The following is a 15,901-nucleotide window of genomic DNA, read 5'->3' as shown; positions in this document are numbered from 1 at the left end:
TTGTATCTACCAAGATCCTCCATTTACATGTTAATAAGGGTAAACTTTTGGAAGTAATTCATTATTTCCTTCCCATTGTGACAAAACAGGATGCTTTCATACCTGCAAATAATAATTTCTACTCTCCACCAAAACACAATGCAAATATGCAGAGTTCTTGGGGTTTTATGCAACAGCATTTTCAGACAGAAGACCTCAGACCCTAAAGGTTTTCCTTATCAATCCAATTATAAGCAGTGTCTATTACAATGAAGACAGCTGTGCCTTTATAATAGTTTTTTTCTGTGTTTATCAGCCTCATAGGCTGATGGTGTTAATGCTAGAAGACTGCTGTTGGGTAATTGCTTTTTCCTTACAGATGTACTGCTAAGGTTTAAAAAAAACTCCAGTGGTAGGAATAATGTCTTTATTCCACAGAGCAAAAGTGAGATCATGCTAAACAACAACCTTCTGTGTTCCCTGTAACAAATTGCCTTGCTCCAGAGTAGCTGCTGCCTTACCAAGGGGAATACAGACATCCTCCCCATGCTTAAGGTAAGAAAGTCTTTTTTCATGCAGAGGATGTTATGATCCTTATCAAGGAGATTTACTCAGCATTCAACCAAAACCAAACTCTACTCAGTCTTCAACTTAGTCAAGAAGATGTAATAAAGTGTAATAAAGCAGCCTGGATTGGAAATGGCTCAGCAATGGGTTGCTGCCTCTTCTGTAGGCCCAGCTATCAGCATGCAGAGGTCAAGACTGTCTCTAAAAGATCCCATGCCTTGTGCTGCAGGAACAGAGAACATTTTATATTTCCCCAACGTTCCTGGGAGGAATGCAGGAGGGGGAAAACAAAAAACTTTGAAAACAGTGTAAAGTATGTAAGAATGCCTCAGAAGTTTCATCTTAATTTTTACATTTTTTTATTTCCCAGAAATATTCTAGGCTGGATTGCACAGTATTCCAGGAGTAGATTGCTTGGAAAAGTAGTTTGTTGTGTTAAATCAGCAATCTGTATAAAAATATCTGAAAGGGACTCCTGAGAACTCAGCCATAAATATGCAGTGTGATTTCTGTTTTACAATCTGACATTTTTGTAGCTAATAAATGGGATTTATCCCTCAAATAGTTCAGGAAACAAATGATTTCTGTATGTATGTAATTGCCACTTCACACAGTTGACCTTGAGGGATTTTATCTGCTTCCAGTTTCTTGCCTTACTTGAAACACATAATACAGTTCATGGTGAGAGAAGCCTTTTTAAGTTTTGTATGCATGGAAAATTAATTTTTATGTATTTGTTTTGGCACCACAGACTTAATTATGAATTATTTCATGACAGCAAGCCGAAGTTTAAAATGCCAGGACTAAACATTTCAACAAACTGATTAATTGAATCCTTTTTTTCTACAGCTAAGAAATTAGCTCCTTCAGAAAAGTCAAACATCAAATATGCATGAAGTAGATGAGTAAAAATCTTACTTGCTTATTTATTGCATGTATTTCTTTAAATTTTTTTTAAAGCTACATAGAACAAAAAGAATAATGACTTCAATAATTATTTCTACTATGCTAGCCTGATAACAGAAAGAAATATGATTTTTTTTTTTCTGCCACAGAATTTCAGGATCCTTCTGAATATTGCACAATGGAATAACAATAAGGGAGTTAATTGGATTTGGATTTGCTCTGATCAAAGTGGACTGGACAGTCTCTGACTTGATTACTAATTACCTTTTCATGAAGCTCAAAGAAAACCAAAACAAAACTAATCTCCACATAGCCAGAACATTAAAATTCACCTCCTAGCATACTTTTCAGAAAACAAAACATCTAGCACATAGTGTTTCCTAGTACAAATTGCCACCAGCAGCTATGATAAGGACAGCCAAAGCCATCTTTTAGAAAAAATGCACCTCTTCCACCACTATCACCCCACCACCTAATTAAGGAATGCCCTTGAGAACTAATTGCCTCTCTGAGCCTCCCACTGGGGCTTTAGATTGACAGGTACTTTTCCATTTACTGAAAAATTTTCCATCCCTTCTAGACTAGAAATATGCTAATAGCCTTCATAAAACATCATGAACACAGGTTTGCACTCAGACAACAAACAAAGCTATTGACCTCATGGCATCAGTTGTGTTTGGTGGGTAGGATGTCCCTGTTCATTAACCATGATGTATTATGTGGTATGGATCAACATCAGAGATTCTTATCATCAGGCACAGCAGAACCTTTGTTCATTTCTGTACTTTCAAGAACAGAGGCAGATATCTGATCATAAGATCTTGAGAAATTACCCTAATTGAAGGACACAGAGACACATGAGGCAGCAAGCCCCATTTACTGAGCCATGAAATTCCTTGTCCTTGTGAAATGGGAGAAACAAAATGCAACTTTCCTCTCTCTTCTCCTTTTCTAGTGCAGAAGGAAGGGAAGGAACTCACACCTTTCTCCCAATACACCCCAAAACACAAAACTAATTTGTCAATGCTCCTGCTGCTGGCACTTGTTTCATAGATTTCAGCTTTGTTTTTAAAATGTACTATTAAAATTTGTGGCAATTTTAGGGAGCAACATGCATACACAGTATTACATATTCACACATTTTTCAGTATAAGTGTACCTTTGCTATCCACAGCCATATCCTTTCATCTAAAACAGCTTTTCAACTTATTAGAGACCAAAAGTAGTATTAAGTCATGACAATCAATCGCCTGGAGCATCCCTTCTCCTTTTGTCCACCTGCTATAGAGTTTTTCAAATTGTTTTAAAGTGAATCACTAAATTGTACCCCGCTGGCACCGACCATCAGAGAAGCATTAGAGCACCAGAGCTGTTTATGATACCACACAGAAAAGCACAAAGTGTGCCAAAGCCCTAAGCTTATGCACATGCTTCATTTTGTGAAGTACAAACTGTCCTGGGGAAGTCAAGACATCCAAGTGCAGTCTTTCTTATTGAGCCAGATTAGAGAGGGTGGCATGAAGCTGAGCATATGCTCCAGTGTCTGCAGCCTCCTGAGACCAGACAAATGAGCTTGTCAATAATGGAAACAGCAGAGTGCCAGATTCTCAGAGGCAATTCATTAACCTATATTCAAGTCATATTTCCACTTACAGCCACCTACCAACACTTTCAGGATTTTTAAGCACAGCACATTTGAAAATTTTGCCCAATACAGAAGAGAGGAGAAAGCAGTAAGTGAAGAATGAAGGCTGTGGGAAAGTGCTCTCAAGGCAGAGTCAAAGGCATCCACTTTTTTATTTTGAGAGCCTGCCAGAAGCCATTTGAAGCAGATGATACCCCAGCAGAGGTCTGCAAGAGAAGCTTAGCTAGATGAGCAGCCAGGAAGGGCTTAAAATCACAAATGGGATGGTGGTTTCTGGGCTGAGGGAGGGAACAAAGCCAGCAGCCTCAGGCCACATTTAGGCTCAGCAGCCAGAGGACACAGAACACAGCATGACACAGGCAGAGGGCCAAGGAAGCCAGAAAGGGCAGTGTAGCACCTCAGAACTGAGCTAGGGACTCAGTACTGAGTGGCAAGTCACAGAGACAACTGAAAAGCACAGGCAGGCTCTCTAAAAATGCTAATTAACTGGGAACAGCAGCCTCAACAGTGTAGGAGACACAGATATTTTCAAGGGTGTTTTCAGTCTTACTTAATTACAGTATACACCCACAGATCACAACAAGAGGAACATATTTTCCAATAGTTCATCCTATTTCTGGACATACTGAGTTTCTTTGACATGCTACAGACACAACTAAATTCCCCACTCCATCCCTCTTCATGCTACTCCTTCCCTCTGCAAGGCATGCTTCCTGAACACCATGAAAGGTATGGATGTCTGCAGACAGGTGTGTGTAATTGCTTCACTCATGTCTCAAACAGTCTGACCCCAAACAACTCCAGCTGGAAAGCACTGAAACCATATCTGCACAGTGCCATGCCCTTCCTAATTATCTCTGCTGTGAAGCAAGGAAGAGTCTAGAGCTCAGTGTCATGCTAACATGTCTGCATAGCTTTCAGCTGCTTTGCATGCTACCACTTGGACAGCAAGACATAAAAGCTTGCATCTGCCTGTAGCCATCAACATACCCTAGGAAGTTAATCTTTGGCACACAGGCAGCAGGTTGTACACTGAAGTGCCACTACACCCACCAGGCAATTGGAGGAATCAAAGCATTTCTTTCCACCTCCATAATCTACAGGACGTGGATCTCCAGCCAAGAAAGAGTGTGCCTCAGACACGATCCTGCCCCAGAGGAAAAGATAAAATCACATGTTGTTGCCATCAGTAGCAGAAATGCTGGAAGTCCTCAAGATAAGAAGGTTGTCATTACAATCCAACTTGAGACCCCTTGCTCTCCATCACTTTGGCATTTTGCTGTGCTGTATTTCCCCTTCACTCTGACATTCTGCATTCACACTTCTTTTGCAGCTCTGCTGACTGTCATAATCTGCATTAAAAATCCAGTTCCAAAGGTTTTTTTTACTGCATAACAAACATCTTATGCAAGTGGAAAGCAGAAGTTATTTCTTTAGTTTGGAACTAGCCCTGATAACAACAAAATGACAATAAAGGCCCCAAGAAAAGGTTAAAATCATGCCACAGGAGCCGAAAGAATCACAGTGAATCTGATTTGCTGCAGTTACCATGGTTAGAGGGTCAGGTCTCATCTATTTATTTTCATTTATTCATTTTCATAGTCACCATTTAGGTTGAAATTTGACCCCTAAAATCCCCCAGCACAGCCTATATTTTTGGTTCTGCTTGTTCCTGTAACTCAAACAGCTGCCAACTACTAAGCATTCCCTGAACTGACCAGTTGATCCAGAGAGGAGCTGCTCCCTCCCATCACCTTCAGTCCCTCTCTCTGAAATCAGCAGGGCTGCTCCTGGGCACCAGGAAAACCCTTGCCAGCAGTGGCAGGCTGTGAACTGGAGGAGGTATGCAGGATAAAACTTATACCTAGCTGCTGAAGAGTATAAATTCTCTACAAGAGAGCAATGTCAAGAAGCTAGGGTCATCAAAAGCCAGGGTCATTGAACTTGAGTGAACCCTGAAATAAGACAGAAGCCCACACATCTTTGTATTCCTGCTGGAGGAGGGAATGCAACAACAACGATAAAAGAGAAAAGGAAAAAGAAAAGTTTTCGTTATGCTAAAAAGTGCAATAGGAACCTGTCTTGCTGAAAGCAAGTGACCTGTGAAAGGGGTAAGAGCTGTGCATGCAGCTCCTAGTATACACAAATTTCTTAAGAGTCAGTGTTCATTATATAAAAGATAAGGAAAGAAAAGCCAGAAGGAATAAACAAGCTCACACAGGGATTGCTGTGTGGGACCTAATGATTTCTTCCAGCTGAGGTTTCTGAAAGAAACTTTCACCCTGATGTAAGCACAGCCTGTTTTGCACAGGCAGGCACAGAAAAGAGATTGTGCATAGAAAAGAGATTGTGATGGACATTTTTGACCCAAGAACACCCTGCAAGGAACAGCCTTAATATTTGTCAGGTGCTCTGAGGAGACAGGCCAAAACAAAGATCACTATCAGCCTGTCCCAGGCCCCCACTTGCTACAGGCATCTCCAATCAACATCTTCTAGAGTGAAGCCCTTCTCGGCAGCCACTCCCACTGCTCTTCTCCAGCGGCAGAGAGAGAGAATGTCTGGATACACCAAGCAGTTTTTAGGATACTCTACGTGATGTTTTCTGGAACTGAATAGTCTTGGCATTATGCTGAATGTTTATATAAACAGCAGTGAGCCAGGATTCGGGGGCAGTGTGCAGAGCTCTGTTTCACACACCACTGCACAGGCTGCAGACAGCACGACAAACCAGCTGTGCAGGCTTCCTGAACTACCAATAGGTCAGGTTCTCTCTTTTTCATAAAAGGGCAGGTTATTTACTCTTTCATTTGGTAACAAAGACTATATTTGGAATTAAAAAAGGTTACAGCTACAGGTAAAATCTATAATTTTCAATGCTGCTATTTATAACTAGAGGAATCACTCCCTAAAAATTTTTACAGGAAGTAATTGCGTTTTACTCTCAAGCCAAGATCTCAGCTGGCTTAAAAAAAAATATGCTGATACTAATCCTTGAAAATATTCCAAAGGAACTCTAACATAATCCCAAAAAGCATTCTCCCAAGCAAAGCTTCAACAGGAGGTAACAGAGAGGTTGTAACAGAACTTATAATTGCCTTCACTGTGGATACGCAGTGAAGCGGCTCAAGATTCAAAGTTATTTTTTAATAACCTGTTGGCTCCAAAGTAGCTTGACCTACTTTCTTCATAGTTTACAAAAAAACACCCAGGCACACATTCTCTTGGTACCATTTTGCAACAAATACCCTTGTACATACTTTGATAAGTGAACAGGTAGGTAACTCCTCCAATCCTGCATAGCTGGTTGATCATTTAATTGTAAATAAAGGCCCACCTACCACTTAAAATAATCTGAACCTGATGAAAGTCAGCAGTGTCTTTCACAACAACTCATTTTAAAAAACCTAATTTTTCTTCAAACCTTACAAAAGCTTTCCCCTTGCCATAACAGCCAATCTAGAATTTTTCAAATAAGATTTTTTTATTCCCCCTTAATCAAAATTACAGTGGGGCTATAACTGGAGTTACTGTGCAATACAGACAAACACTAGCTACACGTCACAGCTGGACTGACTTCTACAGAACTGCATTCCTAAATTACTGTTTTTTGAAATAAGAAAGCTTGGTGAGTAACTCTGCTAAGAAAGGATATCTATCCCTTTTCTGTAAGAATTACTGGGGGGATTTTGCATTTCCTATGGGAAGCAGATATGAATTAAAATTTCCACAAACAGCACTGGTCAAAAGGACATCAGAAGATTCTGGTGTAATTCACTGGTGTGACCTTTGTAGGAACAAGAATGTAGAAGAGCAAAGGTGCTAATTAAAGAAAAATTCCACTTAAATAGCAATTCATGAGAAAGAACATAAGTGAATACAGCTCATGAGTCAGATTGGGTGAAATCTACAAGACCCCAAAGCAAGCACAGCTATGATCAGAAAAAAAGAAACTTTCTAAAACAACAGCACCCTCCTACACAACACTTCTGAACCCTACCTCTGCACTCCAGACAACTTTACTAAATGAGGAAAGTATTTTACACAGCCCACATGCAGCCTGATTACAGGTGAAATGCCTGCACTCAAAGGAAAGCACAGAGCTCTTCCCTGGTGCACCCTCCACACTCTCTACATCCCTAAACAGGAAAGAAAGAAGACAAGGTTGTGTTCTCCCTCCTCCAGGCAATATCTGACATCTTCAGTGCAGGCAAGAAGAGCAGAATCACAGAATCATAGAACTGGCTGGGTTGGAAGGGACCTCAGAGATCATCAAGTCCAACCCTTGATCCACTACCACTGCAGTTCCCAGCCCATGGCACTGAGTGCCACATCCAGTCTCTTTTTAAATATCTCCAGGGATGGAGAATCCACCACTTCCCTGGGCAGCCCATTCCAATGTCTGATCACCCTCTCCCTAAAGAAATTCTTTCTAATATGTAACCTAAACCTCCCCTGGCACAACTTAAGACCTCTTGTGCCCTCTTGTCTTTCTGAGAGTTGCCTGGGAAAAGAGACCAACCCCCCCCTGGCTTCAACCTCCTTTCAGGGAGTTGTAGAGAGTGATGAGGTCTCCCCTGAGCCTCCTCTTCTCCAGGCTGAACACCCCCAGCTCCCTCAGCCTCTCCTCATAGGATCTGTGCTGGATCCCTTCACCAGCCCAGTTGCCTCCTTTGGACCTGCTCCAGCACCTCAATCTCCTTCCTGAACTGAGGGGCCCAGAACTGGACACAGGACTCAAGGTGTGGCCTCACCAGTGCTGAGTACAGGGGCAGAATCCCTTCCTTGGACCTGCTGGCCACGCTGTTCCTGATCCAGACCAGGATGCCATTGGCCTTCTTGGCCACCTGGGCACACTGCTGGCTCATGTTCAGCTTCCTGTCAATCCAGACTCCCAGGTCCCTTTCTGTCTGGCTGCTCTCAGCCACTCTGTGCCCAGCCTGGAGCTCCCCATGGGGTTGTTGTGGCCAAAGTGCAGGACCCGGCACTTGGCCATGTTGAACCTCATCTCGTTGGAATCAGCCCAACTCTCCAGTCTTTTCAGGTCCCTCCGCAGAGCCCTCCTGCCTTCCAGCTGATCCACACTCCCCCCCAGCTTAGTGTCATCTGCAAATTTGCTGATGATGGACTCAATCCCCTCATCTAAATCATCAATAAAGATATTAAACAGAAATGGGCCCAACACTGGGGGACACCACTAGTGACCGGCCGCCATTTTGATGCAGCCCCGTTCAGCACCACTCTCTGGGCCCGGCCCTCCAGCCAGTTCCTAACCCAGCACAGAGTGCTCCTGTCTGAGCCCTGGGCTGACAGCTTTTTCAGGAGAATGCTGTGGGAGACGGTGTCAAAGGCCTTGCTGAAGTCCAGGTAGACCACATCCACAGCCTTCCCCTCATCCACCAGGCAGGACAGGACAAGAGACTGAGAACTTTGCACTGTCCACTGGGGATGCATGTCAGAATGCATGTTTCTCCTCTGCAATAATGTATCTTTACTGTAAAGTTCACACCTCTGGTAACACATACCCACTCACTTGGCAACTTTTTTGAGACATCAAAGAGAGACATCAGCTACCTGCAGCAAGAGGAAAGAACTGCCACTGACCCACATGGAAAAGGCCAACCACCATGTACTATTCCATGCAACAACAGTGTGGACTGTCTGCTACAGATGAATTAGATGGAGAAATCATTTGACAGAGTTAAAATTTTCAACTCTGTAAAGAATCATAGAAGAAGAAATTATGTTCTGTCTTATGGCTGATCCATCACTTCAAGGAGAAAAAATAAATAAAGAAAAAAAACAAGTTTCTAGGTTGTGAGCTCTGATGAGGAATAAAAGACAAAAAGCTTGCTGTTCCTTGCAAGCTGGTTAATTTTTTTATAATCACATAACTTAATGAGAAACAGAAACTTAGAGGACATATGCCTTGGGCCCAATGGACACTCAGTTTGATTAACAGAATTAACAAAAAGTTGTAACTTTTTGAAGTTGGTTTCCATCTTTGGATTTCTTTAGAATGAAACTACCAGAAATCACCCAAGCAAAACAGAAGGAAATCCATGTCCTAAAAAGACTGCAGCTATTGCCTACAAGCTTGCTCAAAGAAACCAGCTGATAATTTCCATACATATTCAGCAGATATAATTGGATTAGAAAATCATAAATAGTCCAGACTTTACCAAACACATAAGAAAAAAATTTCTGTTTCTTGTAGCAGAATTGAGCACTCTGGTAGCAGGTGAGAGCTAAAGCAAAAGGAAATGCAGAATGAAGCAGATAAATTAAGAAACAGAGTATTGTTTGTGCTCGCTGCATCCCCAATTATCCAGATGGAAGCGCATTAAGGAATTGAGATTTTACCACTTGCTTACCCTGGTAAAGCTGAATGAACCTGGGATGTAAGGCAGAGGTGATAATCCCATCTGGCAACTCTCTCAAAAATAATTTCAACAGACTGGCTGCTGAGTACACATCACCATCCTTAACAAGCTCCACTTCTTCTCCACGCTCGTACTGCAGACGCAGTTGCTCTACCATCCTCATGCTGCCATTCACCCTGAAGAGGCCTTCCTGGGTCATACCTGAAATTATACACTGCACATGAGAGTGGCCTGAACTAAGACATCCTGGTGATAGGATGAAACAGATTTTCTAGTGTGAATAATATGCTTACAGAAATACAAAAGGAGGGCAATTAATACAGCACAGTTTAAAAGAAAAGACTATTATCTCCCCAGAAGCCCCCTCTAGTCATGTAATTGGATTATGATCATTAACAAATATGACTGAACAGATCTTGAGGCCTTTGTGAACCCACAAAACTCAGTGGCATTACTGTAACCTCCTGCCATCCAGAAATAAGGTTAGACAGTTATATTTTGCATTGGTGTACTACTGGTATATTATTATAACTATCATTATTGGTATATCAGTATATTTTATTGGTATATTTAGCCAGAAAAGGACCTAGATTCTACAAAACAGTGGTGTTGTTTTGCTTTTGCAAGTAGCCCATTATTCTGAGCTGGACTCTGCCAGGCTGACATGCATGACTACTTTCAGCTCCAAGTTTAAGGTAACAGCTTCTCACCTGTGGCCATCACGAGGCAAAACCACCTGAATCATGCTGATTTCAGCAGCAGCTCCATAGTGAGTACTGCACCTTTACTTTAGCAGAAAATCTCAGCAAGCAAATGTGTATTTTGGATAGAAAGAAGGCCAAGGTATTTCACAATGAAAGAGAAAAGGTATCAACAATTTCAGGTCAGACACCTCACACCCAGCAAAGCAGATGCAGAAAGGAGGAGGTTTCCATGAAGGAAGCTATATGAATCATACTGTATCAAACCTCACTTTCTAGGTGTATGCCAAGATTTAAAACGTTCAGCAAAGTGACTAAAACTGAACTCGGTAATTTAATTTTCCTCTAGAACACGTTCCCCACAAAAATTCTGCCTTTTCTAATACTGTGTCTATAGACCTGCTTATTCTTCTTCAGAAGCATAACACTGAAAGGATCAAAAAACATATGGTTTTCATCAGTTCGAAGTAGATAGCACTAAACAGCAGCCTGATAGAACACTTCATTGGTCCAAGAAAACAATATTGATACAGCCATATTAGCAGAAAGGAACAATATATTTTATTCTAGACCAGAAGTAAAACTGATTCAGTTAGAGGAAAAAATGGACAAGCATTTCAGCATTTTGCTTGACTTACATAAGGTACAGTTTACAGCTCTTGCATTCCTGTATTCACAGCAAAACACACTTACACGAGATGCTGTACTGCCATCTTGGGGGCAGAAGCAAACACCACGTCTCAATAATAATTTTCATACTGCAGCACTAAGCAAGCAAAAACCACGGTCCCCACAGAGACAGAACTTCATTTGCTATTCCTCAGTCATTTACAGAAATAAAAAGAGGCTAGAACATACAGTAACCAGGTACTAGTAAGCTCAGCATAGAAAAATTGGGCTTCACCTATAAACTTGAAAATAGGAAGCTTAATGCAAACTTAGTTTGAGGCCAACAGTCAGCATTGCCTTTTCAAATGTGTAGTCAGCTCCTCATGAGCTAGAAAAGAGACTGTGAAACGGTCTGGCTTTAAAAAGCTCTACGATGTCTAGCACATCTTTGCAGAACATCAGTTTTAAGACAATACTGAACCAACAGTAGCCCTGATTCACAGAAGACTCCACATATTTTTAATTAATACCTGAGCCTCTGTTAAAAATTTCTTCACAGTTAACTTCATCATTAATTCAACAAACAAACCTTAAGCAAGCATGAGACAGGTATGTCAAAAATTTCCTATGTAAGAAGGCATCTTTGAGATCTTGCACTTTCTGAGAAACAGAATGGATTCTATCTTTATCAGGGCTGGATAATCAGCTTGGTGTTGAAAAGCCCAGACAGTCTTGCTGCAGAGTAGAGGACATGGCTTGTTCAGTTTATGGTTGATGATCTGTCACTTGGGATTCAGATCTTTTTATGGAACACAGAGCACAACCCACAACTTGCAGCTTCTCAGCTTCTGGTTTTGATTAAACCTAAATGATGCAAAAACTTTTTCCATCCTTGCTCTTTCAGTATTCTACCAGATTGCTTTGAGGCAAGTTGAAGTAAATCAAGCAAGATGTTGCTGTGCAAGAGTAGGATCATGTTTTAAATTTGCACTTTAGCTTAAAGAAAGATGATTTTCAGGACACACTTGCATCTATCAGCTTCTAAGGGTCTATCAAGATACAGACATGGAATGCAAGGCTCTGCAGTTGGATTATCATTATTGAGTAGCTAAAGCAGAGAACTTAGAGTAAAACCAGATGCAGCTGCTTAGAAGATGAAATTACTACCACAAAATGTTTTCTGTTGCTAAACAAATGCCATAGGGTATATCTGTGCACCAATGATAATCCAGATTTCTTCAAAGAGAGACGTTTCAGCAAGAGGAACTAAATTAATTCAATTAAAATAATGAAAAGAGAAGCTAGGAATTGAACACCCACTTCCCTGAGGGAACTACTAACTGGAACCTATCTGAAAACCTGTAGTAACATGTACTTTTATTCAGTAATGTACTCTGATGAAGGGGGGGTGTGTGCATGTAAATATTTCTATATAGATATTTATGTCTTCTCACTGACTGAAAGTGTTAAGGGCAACTGTTTTGCAACTACAAAAATGCCAAAGACCTTCACTAATTTCATTTCACAAGTGAAATACATTCCACTGATGAACTGAACAGCTTATTTATGAGAGTGTACTGCTACATAACACCATAGTTTACCTTTGTAAACTTCCTATTAAAAAAACAGATTCAGCATGAAGGCAGAAAGAAAAAGAAGCATTCAGTAACAGCCTCTGCATGTGGTTGGTGCCACTACCTAATTCAGCTCCTGTACCACAAAGAAGACAGATGCCTGCCTTTGAAGCCCTACATAATGAGTGCTACTTAAGTGACTCACTTAAGCTTACCATGCTGGGTGAGGTATTCTACTATATTCCACACAACTATTGGGATTCCATTCTTGCTCAGTCCCTGCTGCTGGAGCTCCAGAAGACTCACGCCAAAGACCTTTGGGCAGGTTGTGTCCCTCTGCTTGTTCAGTGGAAGCACAGCTATCTTTTTCATGTCCTCCTTCAATCTCACAGCTGATTTGCTTTGCTTAAAGGAGCAGAGGGGGGAAAAAATGTTTATTAGTCACATTTGCTGCAGAAGGTTGCATAGTTACAACATAAGCACACTCATCAAAACTGGCTTTTATGCTTCAGAATAAAGTTTTGGTCTTACTTTCTTTTAATCCATTGGAAAATCTTTGTCAAGTAGAAAGGTATAAATGAACCGAGAAAAAACTAGAAGAGTAATTAACAGGAAAAGAGTGTAAGTAGTCTGTAGTTATGATAAGGGAGAAAGACAAGCTTGTAACAAGAGTAACAAGTAATTTGGCCTGGCAGGAGTCTGCTTTTGTAACTTAGGCAGCTCAGACAGGCTACAAAAGCCACTGGACAAACATGAGCCTGAAAAATCCCAACACATCACCATTAGTTCAGCTTATCTCCAGGATGCCTGTCAGGGAGAGTACTCTGGAGAAGGTTTACTGCACCTTTATTGCAGATGCTGTTCCCTAGGGATTAATTTTGGCTACTATCAGGTGAAATGCATCCTTATGAAAGATTTCATGTTAAGCACCTTCTAAGTCTGAAATTCATTTATTGAGGTTTTAAAGTTAGAAAGCGACTACATAATCTAATCTAATAATAAGGGGGTGAAAAAAACCACTCCACAATAAACCTTTGACTGCATTCATCCCATGCGTTTTTCTAGAGGCACAACATTCTCACAAGTTTTGAGTTGCAGTGACAGAAAAAAACATGAGAACATAGCCAATAAAACCCATGAGAATAACATAATATAGGATTAATGTATAGGATCAATAACAGGCAGAAATCTAAATCAACATACAGTGTTCCACGTTTGGAAAGACAGCTCATGGCATAGCAGCAGCATCACCAACCACACATGTGATTTCCATACATATCTAAGCATTATTTCACTAAGTCAAGTGAAACACTCAGTCAACCTCACTCAAAAAAAACTATAATAGTTTTTCCTCATGTTTCTGAAATCACGCTGCAGGAACCAGAAGCCTCAGCTATTATGGAGTTCAACCAGTCCACCGTTACTGTGATGCTTAAAAACTAATTTATTCCTATCATGTACTATTAAGAAACAGGTAGTAGAAACTGTACACATACAGAATATTGTACTGTAACTCAATGAAGTGCTCAGACATTTGCCTAGGTCTTGGTGCTTGACTGTATTAAGACAGATTTTAGCAAGGCATCCATCTTTTATTTCACACAAACCCTTGAAATCTCTTCACTTGTGAGATTATTTTTTTACTGCAGTCTGCAAGCAACATGAACGTCTGCACTGGTGCTGCGATTACCCATGACTGCTCTTCTTTCAGACAAAAAATTATCTGGCAGTTCATTTCACTCACTTTGCTGTGTTTTTCCCATCAAACACTGCTATTTGCAGCACACCTGTGTTCTATAGTACCCACTCCTATGGGACTCTTATTTGATCTTTACAGAAGATGCTGCTTGTATAAATGTCTTAAATACATTTTAATATTTGTGAAGTGGAATTAAAATATACAAACAAATCCAGCATTATTGTGACCACCTTATAAACGTTTATGATAAACCCATTAGGCTTTGGAATAAAAGTTGATTGATTAATTAATACACCACATCTCTTTGTAAAAGAGTTGTTCCCACTCAGGATTAAATGAATAAAACACAATTTTCACTCCAGGCAGACACACGCCAAGGCAAAAATCACATAGCCTGGGTTAAATTCAAAAGACAGCAAAATTCCTTTGATCAGTTTCCGAGCAGCTGTGGTGCTTGGAGAGCTTTTCCAATTAAGGCCTTGAATTAGCCTCACAATCTTGCTCAGTTACAGGTTTCCAGCCCGTTTCCATTTCGGCATTCAAAAACCTGAGTCACCGAGCTGGATTTACTTGGGGAAACTCGCGATTTAAATTCGCAAGAGAAATTGCCCTCATCCGCTGGAACAGAAGCGGAAATTTTTCAGCTTCTTTCGGCGCTGGGAGAGGATGCGCTAACGGGGAACAAAGAATAGGTATCCAAAAGATACATTGAAGCAAAATCAAAAGGAAATCACCTCCTCAAAACAGCTCTGAAACACAGAACTGTGTGACCTTACGGCTGCAAGATCTGATTTATACAGGGAAAAAAACATGAAAAAGTTGAACAAAAATTAATGCCACCTTTACTGATGGCCGAGGCGGCACAAAGCGACTGAATCGCCCCTGCACGATCCCGCCGTGAAGTGCAGCCCAGAGGAGACGACTGGAGTTAAGAAAACCTATTTATACGCAGTTGAGAAAACCCATAAAACCCATTTATACGCCACAGGGACGCAAGCAACAGCCTTCACACAGGGCACAACGCGGCGCGGTTGCTCCCCGGCTTAAAAAAAAAAAAAAAAAAAAAAAAAAGCAAAAAGCAGCCTGGAACCTCCTTTATTCATCCTCACCTTTCCCAAAGCTGCCCAAAGGGGAGCAGAGCGCTCGGAACGAGAGGTCAGAGAGCCCTGCCCGCCTCTCTGCCCCCCCCGGCTCCGCAAGGACCCCGGCGGAGGGCGGGAGAGGGAGGGAGGGAGGGATAGAGGGAGGAGGCGGCCGCCGGCACCCAACCGCCCCCCTCTCCCCCCGCCGCGGCCGCGCTCCCCCCCCACACACCCCCCCGAGCTCATGGCTCCCCCGTCCCCGGCCTCCCGGCTCCTACTCACGCGTATGGCCAGAGCCCCGGCCCCCATGCCGGCCGGCGGCTGGGCCGGCTCCCGCAGCCCTCCCTGCACGCCCGCCTTCGCTGGGCCCGGCGGCCCCCTCAAGCCTGGAGGCCCGGGCCCAGGGTGCCGCCCGCCCTGCCGGCCCGGCCCGCCCCCGCGGCCTGCTGAGCAGGGAGCAGGGCCTGCCCCCCGGCCCCTCCCGCGGGACCCGCCCGGAGGGGCTCAGCCAGGAGGGAGAGAGAGCCCTAAGGGATCCACCCCGGGGCCACGGCGGGAGAGGGGTGCGCCCAGGTGCCGAGGGGGAAGAGAGGACACCCGGCTTGTGAGAGTCTCGGTTTCGCCAGACCCGGTCCACAAAACCACAGACCCGGCGCCACAAAACCCGCTTTCAGCCGGGTAGCCAGGCCCTGGGCTATGGTATTGCCTGAGCTCCTGCCCCCGCACGCCTAAAGGTTGACACAGAGGTGGCGGGAGT

General features: G+C 42.5%; 1 protein-coding gene across 17 annotated transcripts in view; it reads right to left on the bottom strand.

Moving 5' to 3' along the window:
- FAM13A (family with sequence similarity 13 member A) overlaps positions 1 to 15,579 on the bottom strand; it is a 129,587-nt gene extending 114,008 nt beyond the window's left edge. For 10 of the 17 annotated variants that reach the window (XM_071742854.1, XM_071742857.1, XM_071742856.1 and 7 more), the window contains exons 1-3: positions 15,427 to 15,576; positions 12,579 to 12,768; positions 9,471 to 9,680 (exon numbers count right to left, since the gene is read on the bottom strand). In XM_071742854.1, coding sequence (XP_071598955.1) covers positions 9,471 to 9,680; positions 12,579 to 12,768; positions 15,427 to 15,453 — 427 coding nt within the window. In that variant the 5' untranslated portion in view covers positions 15,454 to 15,576. Of the gene's footprint in view, positions 1 to 9,470; positions 9,681 to 10,189; positions 10,276 to 12,568; positions 12,769 to 15,426 lie in introns of those variants that run through there. The other 7 variants (XM_071742869.1, XM_071742862.1, XM_071742866.1 and 4 more) reach the window with 7 other exon arrangements.
- Between the last annotated feature and the right edge of the window lie 322 nt (positions 15,580 to 15,901).

Source organism: Heliangelus exortis, chromosome 4, assembly GCF_036169615.1.
Source record: "Heliangelus exortis chromosome 4, bHelExo1.hap1, whole genome shotgun sequence".
Taxonomy (NCBI): domain Eukaryota; kingdom Metazoa; phylum Chordata; class Aves; order Apodiformes; family Trochilidae; genus Heliangelus; species Heliangelus exortis.
Note: the sequence above shows the minus strand (reverse complement) of the source record. Positions and strands in the feature narration are given on the sequence as shown.